Source organism: Drosophila serrata, unplaced genomic scaffold (assembly GCF_035046125.1).
Source record: "Drosophila serrata isolate PLE 108 unplaced genomic scaffold, ASM3504612v1 contig_256, whole genome shotgun sequence".
Taxonomy (NCBI): Eukaryota; Metazoa; Arthropoda; class Insecta; order Diptera; family Drosophilidae; genus Drosophila; species Drosophila serrata.
Window position 1 is genome coordinate 43,613 of NW_028257154.1, and position 18,609 is coordinate 62,221.

Consider the following 18,609-nt stretch of genomic DNA (forward strand, 5'->3'; position numbering starts at 1 on the left):
TTTTTTTTTTGTAAAAATTTTCCGATCATTCCTATGGCAGCTATATGATATAGTCGTCCGATCCGGCCCGTTCCGAAATATATACGAGTGAACAGCAAAGTTTCATTCAGATAGCTTCAAGACTGAGAGACTAGTTTGCGTAGAAACGGACAGACGGACAGACGGACATGGCTAGATGGACTCGGCTGTTGATCGTGATCAAGAATATATATACTTAATATAGTCGGAGGTGCCTCCTTCACTCCGTTGCAAACTTCTGACTGAAATTATAATACCCTGCAAGGGTATAAAATGTATCTCCGAATCAGATTCAGTAACCCCAAAAACCTAATCAAATTATGTAATTAAGCTTATATTATAGAAAATAATTTAGTTTAATAAAATAATTTGTTTGCTACTGAAAAATGTTTATTTAATATTTATATTAATGGTACTTACCGAGGCACAGCTCCCATAAAAAAAATGCGTATACTTCAAGATAATATTTAATTTATTGAATTTTTTAAAAATAAACTTATAAAATATAAATTACATATATAAGAAGAAAACATAACTTAGGGAGTTGCATAGTTTTTTGTTAAATAAAATTCTTATTTTTTAGATAATTTTAGGGTTTCTATTCCAATTTATTTTTTACTTTAAGTATTTTATTATTTCAATGAGCACTACCCTGCTTAACTACTCAGGATTCGGTTGGTTTGATTAATGTGCCAGCATTTATTTTTAACTTGGATATATTTTGTTTTCGTTAACCTTTTTGTACACGGCTACAATTTATTGATAATGGTTTATCTTATACTCTAACTCTGGCCTAATATGAATAATTTATTTACATTTGCATAGTTACGATCTAATAGGGACGTTGCACATCCGGTTCCGGTTCTTTGGTTTTTTATAGAACCAATATTTAAACATTATCTAATATTCTACCCACAGTATAAGGACAGTTTATAGAAAACTTTACCTGTAGTCGTGAATTTATTTACGATTTTGCAAACATTTGAATATTATGACTATGCGCTTGCTTGTTTTTATTGAGCTATAGGTTTTATATGTGTATATACACTGAATTGTACGGCTCGCTATGAGGACTAACGATTCAAACTACGCAGCACTCACTTAAATGCTATTAAGAAAGGCACTTGACATTTAAAATTAAGACTTGAGTCAAACAGTATCAGAAGTTCAACAAATTGTAAATGTAAATGTCATGAAAACAAACTTTAATTACCCATATATGTAAGTAAACAAATTTGCGCTAGAAGGTAGTTCATTAACGCAGAGACTAATTTGGCTCATGGAAGTAACACTAAGGTAAACCCCTCACACATCGATAGCCGAAAATGCTACCCTATCCGGCTCCAACCTGCCCCATTTGTTCATTACCCCATTTTCAGGCATCTCTGCCAGATCCAGAGTCCAACCAATCACCTTGGCACGTATGCACAAGCTATTAGCTTTTTGACCTGCCCTGGCCCCAATAAGGATAGTAATGTCGGATATTAATTGCTCTCATACATTTGTAACGCACTAATCTGAAGCACTCAGTAAGGAGTTGCGACCATCTCTAACTTGATTGCCGGAACGCGAGGAAGCAGAATGTTTATATAAATATGCCGCAACATTTGTTTCCGTTTTCGAGCGAGCATTTGGGTTTGTTATCTGTACAAATGAACTATTTCTTTGACTGAGCCCTATTAATTTTTAATGTCTGACGAATAGTATCCATGCCCCCGACCGCCAAATTTTCCTCTTTGTCTCTCTTAATATAATCTTACTGGTAGACAATCAAAGTTAAATGATTGCAAATATCTTTTTGAAATTAAGATGATCTAACTAAGTCATATACTCATACTCATATTTACGACAATTTGTCAGGAGAACCAATCTGAAAGATAAACAAAGACTTTCGACGTAGTTAAAACCAATTCTATTCCTACTGCTATTCCTCTTTAATAGAAAATTTTTGAGAAGAAGACTTCTTTGTTAGATATTTACACTGATTGCTGAATACTGAAAACTTATTTGTGCTAAAAGCCAGCTTATTCTTCAGACTCAGGAGACAGGGAAACATTTAATAGCCTCTTTAATATGAACTTGGGATTGCCTGGAGTGTTAAGTGCAGGCTAGAATTATCCTTGTATTGTCCTTTGTTGGCAATTCTCCTCGAGCCTGAAAGGGTTTGTGTCTGTAACGACTAATTCCCAGAAAACTCGTTAACTGTACTGGCTCGATCTGCCGTTTCAATAAGTAGACCGTCACTACCAGGTGGGTCCCTATTCCTGCCCATGGATGCAGTATATACGTGGGGCTCATAGTCCAGCGTGCTCTGTCATCCGTAATAGAACTGCGAGCCCACAGCCACGCCGGTGGAGAGAGTGCGTGGGGCGGTGCCGTCGTAAGAAAGCTGCGTCTGCAACATCGGCGCCTTTGTGCGGCGCAACGTCGAGGTGCCACCAACTGTCATGGGAATTGGAACATGGCCCACTGAGGCCATGGCCAGTGGAGAGGGCATCGGAAGCGCATGAGTGGGCGGATGTGCAGGAGAAGCTCCAGCCATGGAGGTTGGCGGCGTCGGTGAGTTACTTGGTCGCTGAAGCACCCCCATGCCTTCGGCGTTTATGATATAACCTCCCCTGATAGTCGGCGCTGTTGTGTATTGAGCTAGCGAGGAAATAGGTACCATGGTACCTTTCGAGGGGAAGTGAAAATGGAATCAGAGCCAACACTGGCTAACGGGATTACTTACTTATGGCACTACTTCGGGGAGCAGTGGATCCAATAACAATAGCGGGCGCCAGGATTCCCGCCACTGGACCCTGACCCGCGATGCTGGTGGCTACAAATGCTCCCGGAGGGGGAGACAGGCCTATAACGTCGGGCGACTGTTGAGCCCCTACCAAAACGGAATTTGTCATCAGGCCGGAGACGGGACCTGAACTAACCCCAGCTGTAAGCTGAGATGGGGATAAGCCAGCGTATAGACTGCTCGCCGGCGCGTACGTCAAATAGTTCTAAATAGGTATTAGCAAGGGCGTAACCAGAAGTACGGAGAAGGACGTGATTTTACATTACTTACTTCGTTTTGGGACACGCTTGGCAAAGGCAGTGAGGTTGTCAGGTCGATGTCACCGTCTATTTCGGAAATTGTGTCGTTAAAGCCGCTCGGAATAGTTGTCTCTTCAACTAAGCCTCCTGAAACTCCACCACCCTTGGTCGAGGAGTTTGAGTGTGTGTCAGTAGTGAGGCCACGGCGCTTCTGAAGGACTAATCTAATAGCGACAATCATTATCGAAAATACAACCCCGAGAGAGCCCACGACAAGCAGGTACAAATACAAACGCTCTTGGTCATCTGTTAATATTTTAAAGAAAGATTACATTAAACGGATAATGTGTAGTACTAAATAAATTGGTGCAATTTCTACAAAAAATTTTTGTGACTCAGAGGATTATTTGAATATATGATGGTCTTACCCTCCAGACTCAAGTCCGCGCTATGTGTCATCACAGGATTCACGTCATTACTATCCACATCTGCAACGAGGGAACTGTTCGTCATAGTCTGATTGACAGACGGACTAGTCCCAATTCCCTGCCCAAGTCCGTTGATGCTATTCCGTCGTCCTGGCGAAGTTGCATTGCTGTACAGTTTTGGAATCGCCTCCGACTCTTTGTAGATCAGTTCATCATCGTAAAGGTCGTTCATATCGCCCTCAAAGTCTTCAGATTCGTCTGTCTCCACCTCCGATTCGTTAATTTCCTTGAGAACTTGCCTTGGCACTAATTGAGTACATAAAACGGAGTGTTCCAAGTTGAGCCATACCCTAGCTATATCAGTCACTCTATTGCCTTAAGGATCCACTTACCGCATGTGTAAACAACCTTTAAGTACATCCGTGAATTTGCTTGACAAGGACTTCCAAAGGTATTAGCATCTGCAGCCAAGTTGCATCGCCTTCGTCCGTGGCAAATTTGCATCACAGTTTCCGTGGCAAATGAGGCCAGACACGCTATTGTAGACGTTACAAAATCAGAGAACGCGATTTAAATTCTCCTTTGAAGACTTACTTTCTTCACGAACTCCCTGCGGCTGGGGGCATTGGATGCTCTCATACTCAGTTCTGCCAAAGCTGGCGCTGTATACAGCAATCCGGGAGTACGGATTGCACTCCAGTTGGGCAACATCGTTGTGACATGCAACTTTACTTCGAAACTCGTCTGACAAAAAAAAATAGACTTTAACCATAAAATTGAAATGTTCGTTGGCTATTTTTAACCATCCAGAATTAAAGAAATGGAAATATCTTTTCTGGATTTTAACTAAGATAAAAATAAATAATTTAATTAATTAAATTAAAAAAAAAAATATTTGTCATCTAAATCTTAGGAATCATAGGACCTCAATAGGGCGATGGTATTTACCCAGGCGTCTATATGGGCCATATAATACATTATGATTATACCTATTATATATATAGCACACCGTCATTTCACGATCTATAGCAAAGTTGCAACAAATTATTAAACTTACTAACTAAACTGCAAGGTTTAAAATAATGATGTATTTCCTAAGGGATTGGTTTAAAATGGAATTGTTTTTGTGTTTTAAGAGAATAATACTTGAGCACTTGCAACTTCTCATAGGTTTTCCGCCCAATGCGCTTTGTATAAAATTTGTGATGTAGCTTTTTCTTTCCGAAGGTATTAAAAACATAAATAATTTCGCGAAACCGACTTCTAATTAGCTTATTTAAGTTAGCTCTTCACCTGACTGGACTTTAAGAAAAAGCACGAAAACCTCTTAGAGGTAAACGGAGCACCGATACATCGTGTCAAATTAATTGATGTATTTGGATGCTGACGGATAGAAGGACACGATGTGTGCGGTTCCCAGAACCGGACACAGTAACATTAAAACTATTATTTAAATATTATTGCTACGAATCCAATGCACCAGTCCCAGAGTCACCATTTGCCTGGTCCACTTGATCAGAGCCTAATTCAGATTGAAACAAAGCGCAACCTTTGCTAATGTTGCTATGTTGTTTTTGGCACTGACTACTTACAAGGACGGCATTTGTAGGCAACTTCCACAATTTTCCTGCGCTTTGGGCATGGGTCACTGCTGATTGCATTGGAGCTGGCCGTGCTGCTGTGATAGCTGCTAGTTCCGGAAGTGTCGCCCACTCCACTGGCACCCTGTCCATAGAACTGCGGAGATCCGTGAAACTTGCAGTGCTTCTTCTTTTGACAAGCCTCGACTACTGTCTGCAGCAAAGAGTACTAAAAGCACGGAAATGGAAGAGAACAAGTATTAGTAGTGCTCCGTCTGTGTAGGTGAATTCCCGCCCTCTCACCCTGCACATTTAAAGTGCAAACAGAGAAAACTAGGGGTAAACGCAGTCTGAAGAACTCAACTTTGCGAAAGCGCAAACTTTGCAAATTGAAATAAAATATTTGCAGTAAAAAGGTAATGGAAGAGTTATTGGTTGCCCTTTATTCAATTCACATTTTAAGCAGGAGAAAGAGTTTGTCACGCTTTATATTTGATTTGATTTACTTAACTGTGCTTTATCCACCGACTTAAAAATCAAAAGAAACAAGAGCTGCAGTTTGTATACCCTTGCAGCTTGCTATTGGTTTAAAGGAAAAATCGATTTGGACATTCTAGAAATCACACTAAAGTTTTATATAACATTTAGTAAGGATTTAAACAATTGACTATTGAAAGCTATTATAAACAGTCATCTGATTTTTAATTAATTTTTATTTAAGTTAAAACGTTATTTGCCTGCTTTTGTTACATTTACCTATGCATTCACAGTTTAGCACTTTTATCTACATATATCGGTCTTTTCTATGGCAGCTATATGATATAGTAGCCCGATTTCATAAAATTAAGTTAATTCCACGTCAGAGGAGATGAAAATATATTTAGAATTAGCGAAGTTATAATTTTTGTTGGATTAATTTCTCGATCGTTCCCATGGTAGCTATACATGTATATGGTAGTCCGATTCATAAAATTAAATCTAAATTTTAGATTAACACAAAATAACTATATGCGAAAATATGTTTAAAGCATTAAAAAAATCTTTTGTTTTTGCTTATTGAATTAAATGTGTGCTATTTGACAGACACCACTGCAGTGCACTGCAAGTCAACGAAAATTCAAAATATACTTTCGGCATATTTATATACATATATACATATGTAGGTCCTTTAGTTCCATTTTCCCCGAAGAGATAACCGAAGCGTTTCCATGAATGATGCAACCACACATATTAAGACAATTGCCAGCAGCCTTGTTAGTATAAAACTTGCATGTACGCTCAGACTAGAGGTTAACAGATCTATGTATTCCACAGATAAAAATACAATAACCACAAAAAAAAAAAAAAAAAAAAAAACGACAGTTGAGGAATCAGCTAAATCGTCTGACCAAAAAATTGTGGAAATGTTTGTAAGCTTTTTTCAGGCGCCTGCTTCTCCAGCCGCTGCTAAAATTAGATCAGCACTCATCTACTGGGATTAACTTCTAAAACTGCTGCTTCTTTAAGGTTCAGATGCAGCAGAGGCCGAAGTTTCGTTATAATTGTTAAAAAATCTCTATCTTAAGAGTTTCAAAATATCTCAAAACAACAAAAAGGCAAATTGTGAATTTTGTGAGTGAAGTTTATGTTCATTATAACTTATATTCTTGTAATTTATTTAATTTACTTTCGTGAAACCCAAGATAAGTCAATGTACGGGGTTCTCTAATTTTAGTCAGTAGCTTGCAACGCAGTCTAGCAGTTATTTCCCACCCTATAAAGTATACATGCATATTGTTAATCAGCATCAACAGCCGAGTCGATCTGGTAATGTTCATTATATCCGATTATATGCAAACTAGTCTCTCTGTTTGACGCTATTCGAATGATATACAGAATTTATATTATTTTATATTTAAATATATATATATATATTTTTATACCCTTGCAGGGTATTATAATTTCAGTCAGAAGTTTGCAACGCACTGAAGGAGGCACCTCCGACTATATAAAGTATATATATTCTTGATCAGGGCCAACAGCCGAGTCGATCTAGCCATGTCCGTCTGTCCGTTTCTACACAAACTAGTCTCTCAGTTTTGATGCTATCTGAATGAAACTTTGCAGTTAGTCTTCTATATACTCTCACTCGTATATATGTCGGAACGGGCCGGATCGGACGACTATATCATATAGCTGCCATAGGAATGATCTGAAAATTTTTACAAAAAAAAATTATAACATTTTTAGTTTTCAACAGAATCTGATCAAATTTGAGATATAGCCATATTATTTTACAATTTTGTGTAAAATTTGATGAAAATCGGACGACTATATCATATAGCTCCCATAGGAACGATCGAGAAATTAATTCAATTAAAAAGTATAACATTTTCAGTTTTCAACAGATTTTCATCAAATTTGAGATATAGCCGTTTCATATTATTCTACAATTTTGTGTAAAATTTTATGAACATCGGACTAATATATCATATAGCTCCCATAGGAACGATCGAGATATTTGAGAGGAATGAGAATGGCGGTGGCTGTTGTCGGAAGACTGACAAGCGCGGTGGCGATAACATTTTTAGTTTTCAACAGAATTTAATCAAATTTGAGATATAGCCAATTCATATTATTCTACAATTTTGTGTAAAATTTTATCAAAATTGGACGACTATATCATATAGCTCCTATAGGAACGATCGAGAAATTAATTCAATTAAAAAGTATAACATTTTCAGTTTTCTACAGATTTTCATCAAATTTGATACATAGCCATTTTATAAGAAATAAAAGAAGTTAATAAAATGAAAGATTATAATTTCTTCAGTTTTCACCAGATTTTCATCAAATATCATTTTATTTTAATCTAAATGTTGTGTAAAGTTATAAAAAAAAACCCGACTACTATATCACGAACGATCAAAAAATGAATACAATTAAAAATTATAACGTTTTAAGTTTTCAGCAGATTTTCATTAAATTTGAAATATAGCCATTTTATATCAGTCTTAAATTTTGTTGCAAATTTTATGAAAATCGGACGACTATATCACATAGGTGCAATACAAACCATCGTTAGATGTGGAGCAAAAATGCAAATCTGTGAATGTAAAACTGAAAATATAATATGTATATGTATAATATGTATAGGTGAATGAAATGAGAGCAGGTATTACTTCATTGTTTTTTTTTAACATTAATATATATATTTTATATTGTATGGAAGGAATCCAGGAAGTCATCGAAGTTCTATCTGCAAGGGTATATAAACTTCGGCGTGCCGAAGTTAGCTTCCTTTCTTGTTTTTATATATATTTTTTTTCTTATGAAAATTTTATTTTATGAGATAGCTGCCATCCATATGTTCCTTATAGCTTTGCCGTTTTGCAACATATTATTATTTTCGTTAAAATTTTTATTCGCTTTTTATTAGAATTGCAGAATTTCGATTATAATTTTATGAACAAATTTAAAACTCTAGCTTTAATAATAATCATAATAATATATATTATATAATAGGTACATGTTGAACGGAAAATTAAAAGATATTTATATAAATGTTAGTTATTTTATCTTTAGGGTATAAACATGTAACCAAAGTTGCGGTTTCTCATATTATTTTTACAACGGAAGAAGTCGCTGAGTAATATAGGTATAAAAATAAAGATTTTCAACGTGCTATAACTTTTGTAACTATTAATTACCTGTAAGGCATTGGGCCACATGCAATTTTCAGAAGAGTTGTCACTGGTATCGCCGGAAGCACTTTGCACTTCGTCAATGGACACAGCTGTGCCACCTGCTGACTCGGTGACAGTTTCACTTGTCCGAGCGCTGGTAGTTGGCATTGCTACTGCAAGCCCATAACCGTGTCCGTTGTTTACGTAACGGTTGGCTTGCACCTTCAGAGAAGATGATCCAAAAATGGACCCTCTGAGCAGGTGTTTTGCCTTGCCCCGGATTTCAGGCCCCGTCATTCCAGAAAGAGGACACAGATCTTCAATGCTGTAGCCATCTGGAAAGCGATGTTGAGATTGGTAAATAAATAAAATACGGTCTTAAATAGTGCCTACTCTGAACCTAATTTAAAATATAATACACATACATTCATTCATATATCTAAGTTTTTATAATGTTGTAGGGTTTATATTTAATAGTGTAATACATGTTCTATTAAGAGACTGACATTATATAATAATCTTCGCATGAGCCGTATGTGTGCTACATATGGGCAATTCTCCAGAAAGGTCCACCGCGGCCAAAAACTTAAAATTGCTTAAAAACGAGTATTTTTAACATGATTACATAATAAATTGGTCAGATTGATCAAGACTAAGAGAATTTTTCATTTTCTAAAATAAATTTCGAAAAAACCGAAGTCAAACACGCGTAAACGCAACTTAAGTTATTTTTGTCAAAAAAGTCATACATAAAAATTGGTAAAAATCTTTTACAATTAAACATACATTGCAATGTTTAAGATAAATGTACTAAAAGCCAAAACAAAAAAAAAATAAAATAGATGAAGTAGTGGAAATTATAAACATATGCATAGACTAGACTAAAACCGTGGGGCACGTCAATTGTCTACAATCGTTGATTAAAATGATTGTTTTGTAATGTAACACTATAATTAGGCAGTTGTTCAACCGACAACGATGGACGTGTGATAAGTAGGGCTAGACTGTGGAAACAAACTAGCAAGCTCGATTATAAGCGAGTTTTAGGGTTTCGTAGTGGTGAGCGAGTAGTACTTTTATCATATTTTTTGTCGATTAAAGACAAACTACGAGCAGTGAAACGATTCCTCGCCAGCCAGCAGCGTGAATGTCCAACGATAAACTAGTTGAAACATCTCTTTTATTTACATGGAGTGTATAACTATTGGAATTTCCATGAGCAAGAAAATAGTAAGTAATTTCGATTAACGATTCTTCTATCGCACATTAAGTCGATAATTTGTAGACAATTGACGTGTCCCACGGTTTTATTTTAGTCTAGTCTATGCATATGTTTATATTTCCCACGACTTTATCTATTTTATTATTTTTTTTGGCTTTTAGTACATTTATCTTAAACATTGCAATGTATGTTTAACATAAAACCGTTTAACTTAAAAAGTTTTTTACCTATTTTTATTTTCTAGTTTTAAGTTTTTTTATCCACCCTAATGCCATACAGTTCTCGGCGCGTTTTAACCTTTCACCTTAACTTGGGTGGTGTACCGCTAACGACGTATCATATTTAGCCACCCTAACGCCACACAGTCCTCAACACGATAAAAAAATTTTGACTTCGGTGGTGGATTCAGGCTGGATTAATCAGATACCTAAATTACAGATTCAATTTATAAATTTAAATCTTATTATTATACGCCATGAGGTTGTATAGTGCACTGTATTATTCTTGTCAAGCCCTTTTATTTGATACCCATATTGGTGGGATTGATAAACAATTGATATCAGCCATTTGGTAGCGGCGGCCATCTTAGATTTCAATTTTGCATAGTAAATTGTATTCTACTTGTTGAGACCTTTCATTTGATACCCGTGTTGATGGGATTGATAAAACCTAAGTCATCCGCCATTTTGTAGCGGCGGCCATCTTTAATTTATAACGATAATGAATAAACATAATTGTATTGTCACCAAAATCCAAAGTGTATACAAAATTTCAGATCACTCGGTTGACAGGAAGAGGGTGAAATTTGAATTACTAAATTTGACCCAAGAACAAAGAAAAAAACCGGGTGAGCTAAATAAAACCGTTTAATAAAAATGGCATGTTTTGTTTTGATGCCAATCTCTTAAACCAAAGCATTTTGGTTTAACTTTTGGGTTCTAATATGACATAGAAGACTCAAAGAGTCAATATAAAATGCAAAAGGACATTTGAGATTACCAATAGTCGTACAGTTTTAATTTAAATTATCGCTTTCCAAAATGTCGCGTGCGACCGGGACTAAAATTTAATTTAAAAAATAACTACATTTTTACATTTTACATTTACATTTACATAACTAACTGCATTTTTAGTCATCTCTTGTATAATTACCTTTCGCCACGAACTTGTTGTACTGGGCAAACTCTATAGAAATGCTGGTGCCGCGAGGACACGCTATTACCACCTGATCCGAGTCGCATGCTGCCTTCTGATACGTGCGCAGAGTTGCCGATAACAAGGCTGTTTGAGAAAAGACAAGACATAGATGGTAAAGTTAATTGATATATGTAAGTCTGAACTTAAAGATCAAACGAGTATGTACATATGTGTGTATGATGTTTATATGGTTTCATGCATTTTGATACCCGAATCCCATGGGTACAAGAGTTTGTGGTGGTCGGAAATGTATGTAACAGGCAGAAGTATCTTGATTAGCATCACCAGCCGAATCGATCTAGTCATATTCGTCTGTCCGTCCGTGTAAAATCAAATATGTGTATAAAATTCATATCTGTAGATCAAGTTTATTTTAAAATTTGGCCACGCCCACCTCCGCCCAAACAACTCGTGATGAACGATAACGTTTAAAGGTACTGTAAAAATTTTATTAAAATCAGACCAACTATCTTCGAATTAGTTTCTGCTTTGTTATGTGTTTAAAGCACCAATGGGTATTACTCAACACGTTCTTAGTAACATTTGCCTTTAATTGTCAACATTTTCTTTGTCATTATTAAATTAAGGTTTTCATAAGTTTGAGCTTAATAAGAGCTAATATCTCACAGTCGATTTCCACTCCATTGTAGCTTTTCCAATTGCTTTATTTTGATTTAAATGTTTTATAGACACTGACAGACGTTGCTGCCGGTTTTTTATTTTAAGAGGGCGAATTCTAGTAACACGTCTAAGGACACATCATTTATCTCTATCTGATACTCCAAATACATTGGAAAATGTGTTCATTAACCTAGATTTTGCCACCTATTTTCAAATGAATGCTTTTCTTGTTTATCTTTGTTTGTGATCTTACATCGCAGTTTTGAATGTTTTAAACTACTAGTAATTTAAAATCATAATCACTTTATGCATTAGTATAAACTATCTAAATTTAATGATTTACAATTTTTAATAAAAATGATAATATTTTTTTTAGCGCGTACAATTTGAATTAGAAATTAGTCATTGGATTTGTAATATATATTTACTAATGTTACTATTGCACAGGAAAAGCAGTTTACATAATTTCGAAAATACATACAGTGGCTCACAACTTATTTCAACCAAACCAAATCCAAAACTGTAAAACCGTATATAAGGTAAGCAAAATGGATAATAATAATAATGTTTCCCCTATGTTCAACACTAATTATTATTCATTTGATGTATTTCTAATTAATTACTTTTTTAATTAATAACGCAAAAACAACTAAAAACAAGAAAGGAAGCTAACTTCGGCAAGAAAAAGCTTATATAACCTTGTAGATACAATCACATTAATACAATATAATTTATATATATTTTTGTTAAAAAACAATGAAGTAATGACTGCATTCCTTTCAATCGAATGTATATACATATATTATATTTACAGTTTTATATTCAAAGTTTTTCATTTTTCTCTATATCTAACGATCGTTTCTATGGCAGCTGTATGCTATAGTCCTCCGATTTTTATAAAATTAAAATGAAAATTCTAGAATAATATCTATATCTAAAAGTTGATGAAAACCTTTTGAAAACTGAAAATGTTATATCGGGCAACATGTTTATGTTTAAAGATCAATGTTTTATATATTGTTTTCTTAAAAATACATTGCTGAATTAATATTTATGTAAATAAATACGTTCTGTGATTCATTTTACGTATTAGGTAAAGATGTAAAAATATCAATAGTCCATTGTTAAACCAGGATGTTTGGCTTAAAATACATTTTAAAATCACTAATGTTGATGATTCTCTACCCTTTACCTTGAATATCCAAGCGTTCAAAAACTAGCTTTCGATGCCCCTATAATGGAACCCGTCTCCGTAAAATAATCTAGATTCAGGTTGGTTTTTTTTAATGCCTTAAAAGTTTTTTATTCCTTAAGCCTAGGGGCTGAAACAAATATTATACCGAAGCACAAAACCACTTATCGAATAAAATTTAAGAACACTTTTTAAAAATGTTTTTAAATAATATTAGTACTTATATATTATAGTACAAATTATTTTCTTAATATTTTTCCGATCGGTTTTATGCCTGCTATTTATATTCTATTCTTATTAAAATAAAAAGTCAAGATGGCTTTTAGCCCTTCCTCGGCTTTAACTTTCACAAGTTTTTATCATATTTCTTTTCTTTTTGATACGGCTAAATCGATTCGGATGTTGTATCTGATCAAGAATGTGTATACCTTATAGGTTCGGAAATTACTCCTTTACTGTCATGCAAACTTTTTACTAAAATTAGAATGCCCTGCAAAAGGTAACGATTATCTCTTTTATGACTAATATTTATAAAAATAAAAATGAAAAATAAAAATCCGATTGGAATGTTTCTTAATGGAAGATCCCATAGAAAGTATATATGTAAAATATGTATGATTTACACTGCAATGCCTTTTCGTAAATTAATGTATTTTGAATGTGTTGCTATAAAGATGGTGAATACTTAGTTTTTCCACAACCTTTTGATAGTTATGATTATTATTGATTACAATTGGTATACCCTTGCAGGTGGTTATAATTTTAGTCTTGAAGCTTGCAACGCAGTGAAGGATTTTTCGACAATATAAAATATGTATAAATGAATATTCTCAATCAGCTTCAACAGTTGATCTAGCCATGTCCGCCTTTCACTTTCTACGCAAACTAGTCTCTCAGTTTTTAAGCTTCATAAATGAAACTTTTTTATACTCTTACTTGTATATAAGTTGGAACGAGCCGGATCGGACATCGACATTAATTTAATGAAAATCAGATGACTATATCAAAAAGCTGCGGTAAAAACGATCGTTTTTACGAAAATATAAATGTAAAATTGTAACTATAAAGCTGTAATATTTTAAAGGTACGCCTCTTACACTTGTATGCCGATAACCAAACAAGTTCTTAACGGCAAAAAATGAATCTGATAACATAGCGCAATGTGGTGCAGCACGTCAATATCTGTGTGAGATTTAAAACATAGACTTAATAACTACATACATGCATGATCAGCAATAAAGGAGTGTTAAATAGTGCCTTTCGTCATACATATAAAATATAGACAAAAATAATTAAAACAAGATAACCGTAAATATTTATGGGATTCTCTATACGCTGAAAAGACTGAATTACTTAAACTATCGGCAACCAAGCACATCTCTTACTATACAAAATGTCGTATAACGGTTTAAAAAAGTTTTTTTGTGACATTTTCCTCGGTTGTTTACACTCTGACCATTGAAACTTTTGAAATCAGCTTTTCAAGAACTCAGTTGCTAACTTTTTTAGGTGGTTCCCTACCGGCTAAAAATATCGGATGAGTATCACGATACATCGCCAATAATTTTCAGTAACACATCCCCTAAATCTTTCATGAGTTCAATGTAGTTCTTAGGTTTACTTCAAGAACTATTTGATTTTCAAGGTCAAAATAAGTGCGACTAAGAAAAGGAGACGCCATATTAAATCATGAGGGGACTGTCAAAATCTTTCGCTTGAACGAATTATCATTAATTCTAATTAATTAATTCGACCCAAATAAGTTGCTTATTTTTCAAATCAAAACCCAGTCTCGAGAACCCGGTCGAGTCGGATATAAATTTTGTATGCTTTATAATATTTAATTAGTTTTAACTACTGGACCTTTTACTTAGCCGATATTTTCAGTAACCTCAAAGGAACTGACTGAATGAAATCATCAAAAGAGCAATTTGTATGGGAACATTTGTTTTCAGCTTTCTTCAGTAGTTACAAGTTTCTAGTCAAAATTATAATACGCTGCAAGGTTATATAAAAAAACATACATTATTTAACTTCGATCGCTCATCCGGAATCGAATTTAATAATAAATAACACGTAAGTAATTCTTGAAATGTATTTGTTTTGTCGAGACATTGTATTTTTAAGAAAGTATATTTTTACTCTTCTAATAATTTGTAAATTTTAAATTTTATGTGAAGACAGTTGCCTGCCGACTTAATATGTATTCTTAATTGGAGGCAAAAGTTTATTACTATTTTAATAGTTCTTTCAAAGTAGTGCTTACCGAGAGGATCGATGCGAAAAATAATTTCCCCGTCGACTGTTGCCGCACCAAGGATGCACAGAAACGATAAAACAAGGCTTCTAGCCTGAGAGTAATCCATTTTAAAGTAGATCAGCGGGCGGTGCATTCTGTGGCCTGTTGGGGTTGTTGGTATCAGCTCATTAGCTCTTTGGACCTCAGATTGCACTTCTTCACTCACTTATTTATTTGTGTATTTTGATGGTTAATCAAAACGGCTACTTAAGATTCGGCTTTAGTTATTATTGCGTCCAAACTGCCTCCTTTTCACACCAGCCTCCTCGCGATTCAATTAAATTTAACCACTCACGTCCCCAATCAGCAGTATTAAGTGGATTATTCATTCCGAGGTTGGCATAAAGGAGTCAGGATTGGGGGGCAGCAATGCATATGCACGGTCATGCGCCGTTTCACTAACCACTTCTGCACAGGCAGCCGAAATTACAAGGAAAGCACAGCCAAAAAAACCGAATAGGAACAATTTAAAAAAATTTTAGCACATTCCAACGTTATTTTATACGATGCACTCTCTTCAACTTATATATGACTATCAAACAAATTTTATTGCTTAATTTTCTCTAAAGAATTAGCTTCTTACAATGTAAAATGAATCTCTGAGGCCGCAGAATTTGGCCATTCGAACAGAACCAATCATTGGTCGAATCTGAACCAAATTGCAATAGATAAAATAAGTACGAAGATTCACTCTCGACTATGAGACTATCATTAAGCTATTAACTTATAGAATCAAATTTAATTGAGTTAAAGTACTTGTAATTTGCATTTTAAAATGAAAAGCACTTTCGCTCCCCGCGTTGGCAGATAATAGAACTCACGCATTGTAGTTCACGAACCGTTCAGATCTACTTTGCATTTGAGGTTTTGTTGAATAGAACGATTGTGAGTCTTGTAATCAACCGATTAAAAGGGGTACCTTACCGTAACAATATTTGATATCACCTCGTTAAGAGGTGTTTTTGTTTGATATATCTATATTCCTACAGGTAAAACATACACACAAAATACTTTGCAAAGTGAAGTTTGATAAGTTCAAAACCTTGCTGGACAGTATTGAACTTCGAATTTGTTAGTCAATACGACAAATTATATATAGTTGTAGTTTTTACAAATAATATTTTTGTAAAGACACTTATTTTATTATTTATTTTTCGTTAGATTTTAACTTTGGTCGACTTGAAACATTACGTACTCTTGTCCAAAGCAAAGACGTTTATTTTTTAACATTTGACAAAATATGTACATATATATGTATCGGCGTTATTTTATATTTGGGTGGTTGCATATACATACATACATATGTGCTAAGGGTGTGTTTGTTTCCCAAATACTTATGGAATTGCCTGACTTCAAGTCATTTTGATCCGCCTACAAATATTTCCACAAGCGTAGGTTTTGGATGCCTCAAAATTCTTAAAAGGAGGTTTTCCAATTCCAAGTTTATCAAGAAGTTATTCTTTACAAAATAAGATTTGACACTTACACCCCAGGTTTCAGGTAAATGACAACAGTCATAATAGTGCACTAGCTGAGTGCAGAAGGAACTAAGGATATAACATCACGGCAGACAGCGTTCTATTGGATCCTGAGTTACAGTGCAGCTGTTTCGTGACTCGTACGACTGTCTGCCATTATTTCGGATGCTTTGCAATGCTGCCTGATTTACATACATATCTTATTACAAAATATTCTGACTACGACTTAGTAGTAGTAGTGTTCACTAGCACAACACCAGCGAGGAAATGGCGCCCAGCAATTTGCCTGACCGACCCTTGAGAACGCACTTATTCGCTGACGACATGCTCTCAAATAGAAGTAAAGAGACGAAAAGTCTGAATACAGCACAGCAGCTAACTAACCTAACCAGAGCCGGGGCATGGACTGTTCTGCGTACAAAAGCCGTTCTCTTGTGCTGCCCCGTCTAAAGCAATTGGCCGGAAATCGACTGAGGAGTAGACTTGAACGCGACGTGGCAGCTCGGTGACTATCGGATCTATGTATATAGGCTCATTTAAATTGTTTACTTTCCGTCGAAGTAGAATACACATACGCGCACTCAATGGAATACTTTTAACTCGGCCTGCGAGGAGCACGGCACGATGACCGCGGACTGCGGGCGCCGGCCTCGCGTTCACTTCCCGTCAGGTTCGGCTGGGTGCAGCACCTCCGAGGCGGTAAGAAACCGGCAGCTCTGACTTAATTTTTGACACTCACGTCCTAACACGTCCGAGGCGCTGAGACTTCTGCGAAGAACTGACGCAGCCACCGAGAGAAGTCGACTCCAGGACATCGTGTGGCATAGAAGCCGAAAGACGAGTTCTCTCTATTAGTTGTGAGAGAGGAAATTCTGCTAACATTAAATCGGACGGGAAATTGTCTCTTCACCAGGGAGTCCTGCGCAGGCGTTGAAAGCAGGTTGAACTGCTCGGTAAAAAGAAAGAGAGCCGCCACCGACCGGTATTTCGTAGGGCCGACGAAATGTGAAAGTGGGTCAGTGTGACCGCCGCAACCTTATCTGCATCCTCAGCCCCTGTGTTCTACTATTGCGAAGTGTGCCGAATTTAATCTAATGAAACGTTCACAGTCAACTTAACAAACCGCTTCAGTATGTTTTAGGTAAATAGAAGAGCCTTTAAACCGACTCGTGGAAGTGCGATTGCGGCTCAAAGTAATAGAACATTTGGTTTTGTTTGGGCCGATGTATTTATGAGTTGCATCCTGGAGTTGACACAATAGGTAAGACCTAAGCTATTATTTATACACATGAAAATATATAATGAATGCTCAAAATTTCTATACTTCATCCTCACTTTTGAAGACAGGATAGAATGAGTATGTAGTTTAATTTACCCAATTAAGTGTATTTCACTTCCAATCAAAATTCCAATTAACAATTACAATAAAAAAAAGGTCGATGAAAAGATAATTAGGAAAACAACTTGGCAACAATTGAAACATTTTTGCAAACGATTTAGAAAAAACTATGCCTGAATCACTTCTACCTAGCATTAGATATAATAATAATAATAATAATAATAATAATAATAATAATAATAATAATAATAATAATAATAATAATAATAATAATAATAATAATAATAATAATAATAATAATAATAAGAATAATAATAATAATAATAATAATAATAATGATGTCGTTCAATACAAGCGGGCCAGAGATATTATGGGATAAAGAAACAGTGCGAATTGTTTGTGTGAGTTAATAAAACTCTAAATATATGTACATATATACATTGAAATCTAAGAAAAAGATTTCAGAAAGCTACATACACGTATATATTAAAATTTTCTTAATATGAAACCATAGATTCCGAAACAAGTTAATAACAACCA

At 35.1% G+C, this 18,609-nt stretch overlaps 1 protein-coding gene across 10 annotated transcripts in view; it reads right to left on the reverse strand.

Moving 5' to 3' along the window:
• Nucleotides 1-472: 472 nt before the first annotated feature.
• The window catches only part of LOC147643632 (uncharacterized), a 32,599-nt gene continuing 14,462 nt past the window's right edge, over nt 473-18,609 (reverse strand). For 3 of the 10 annotated variants that reach the window (XM_086832927.1, XM_086832925.1, XM_086832926.1), the window contains 9 exons: nt 11,096-11,224; nt 8,746-9,056; nt 5,069-5,285; nt 4,071-4,220; nt 3,869-4,012; nt 3,477-3,782; nt 3,080-3,354; nt 2,750-3,014; nt 473-2,691 (listed from right to left, as the gene is read on the reverse strand). In XM_086832927.1, the coding sequence (XP_086689053.1) occupies nt 2,333-2,691; nt 2,750-3,014; nt 3,080-3,354; nt 3,477-3,782; nt 3,869-4,012; nt 4,071-4,220; nt 5,069-5,285; nt 8,746-9,056; nt 11,096-11,224 (2,156 nt within the window). In that variant the 3' untranslated portion in view covers nt 473-2,332. Of the gene's footprint in view, nt 2,692-2,749; nt 3,015-3,079; nt 3,783-3,868; nt 4,013-4,070; nt 4,221-5,068; nt 5,286-8,745; nt 9,057-9,795; nt 10,064-11,095; nt 11,225-15,219; nt 15,355-15,418; nt 17,515-18,609 lie in introns of those variants that run through there. The other 7 variants (XM_086832929.1, XM_086832931.1, XM_086832924.1 and 4 more) reach the window with 7 other exon arrangements.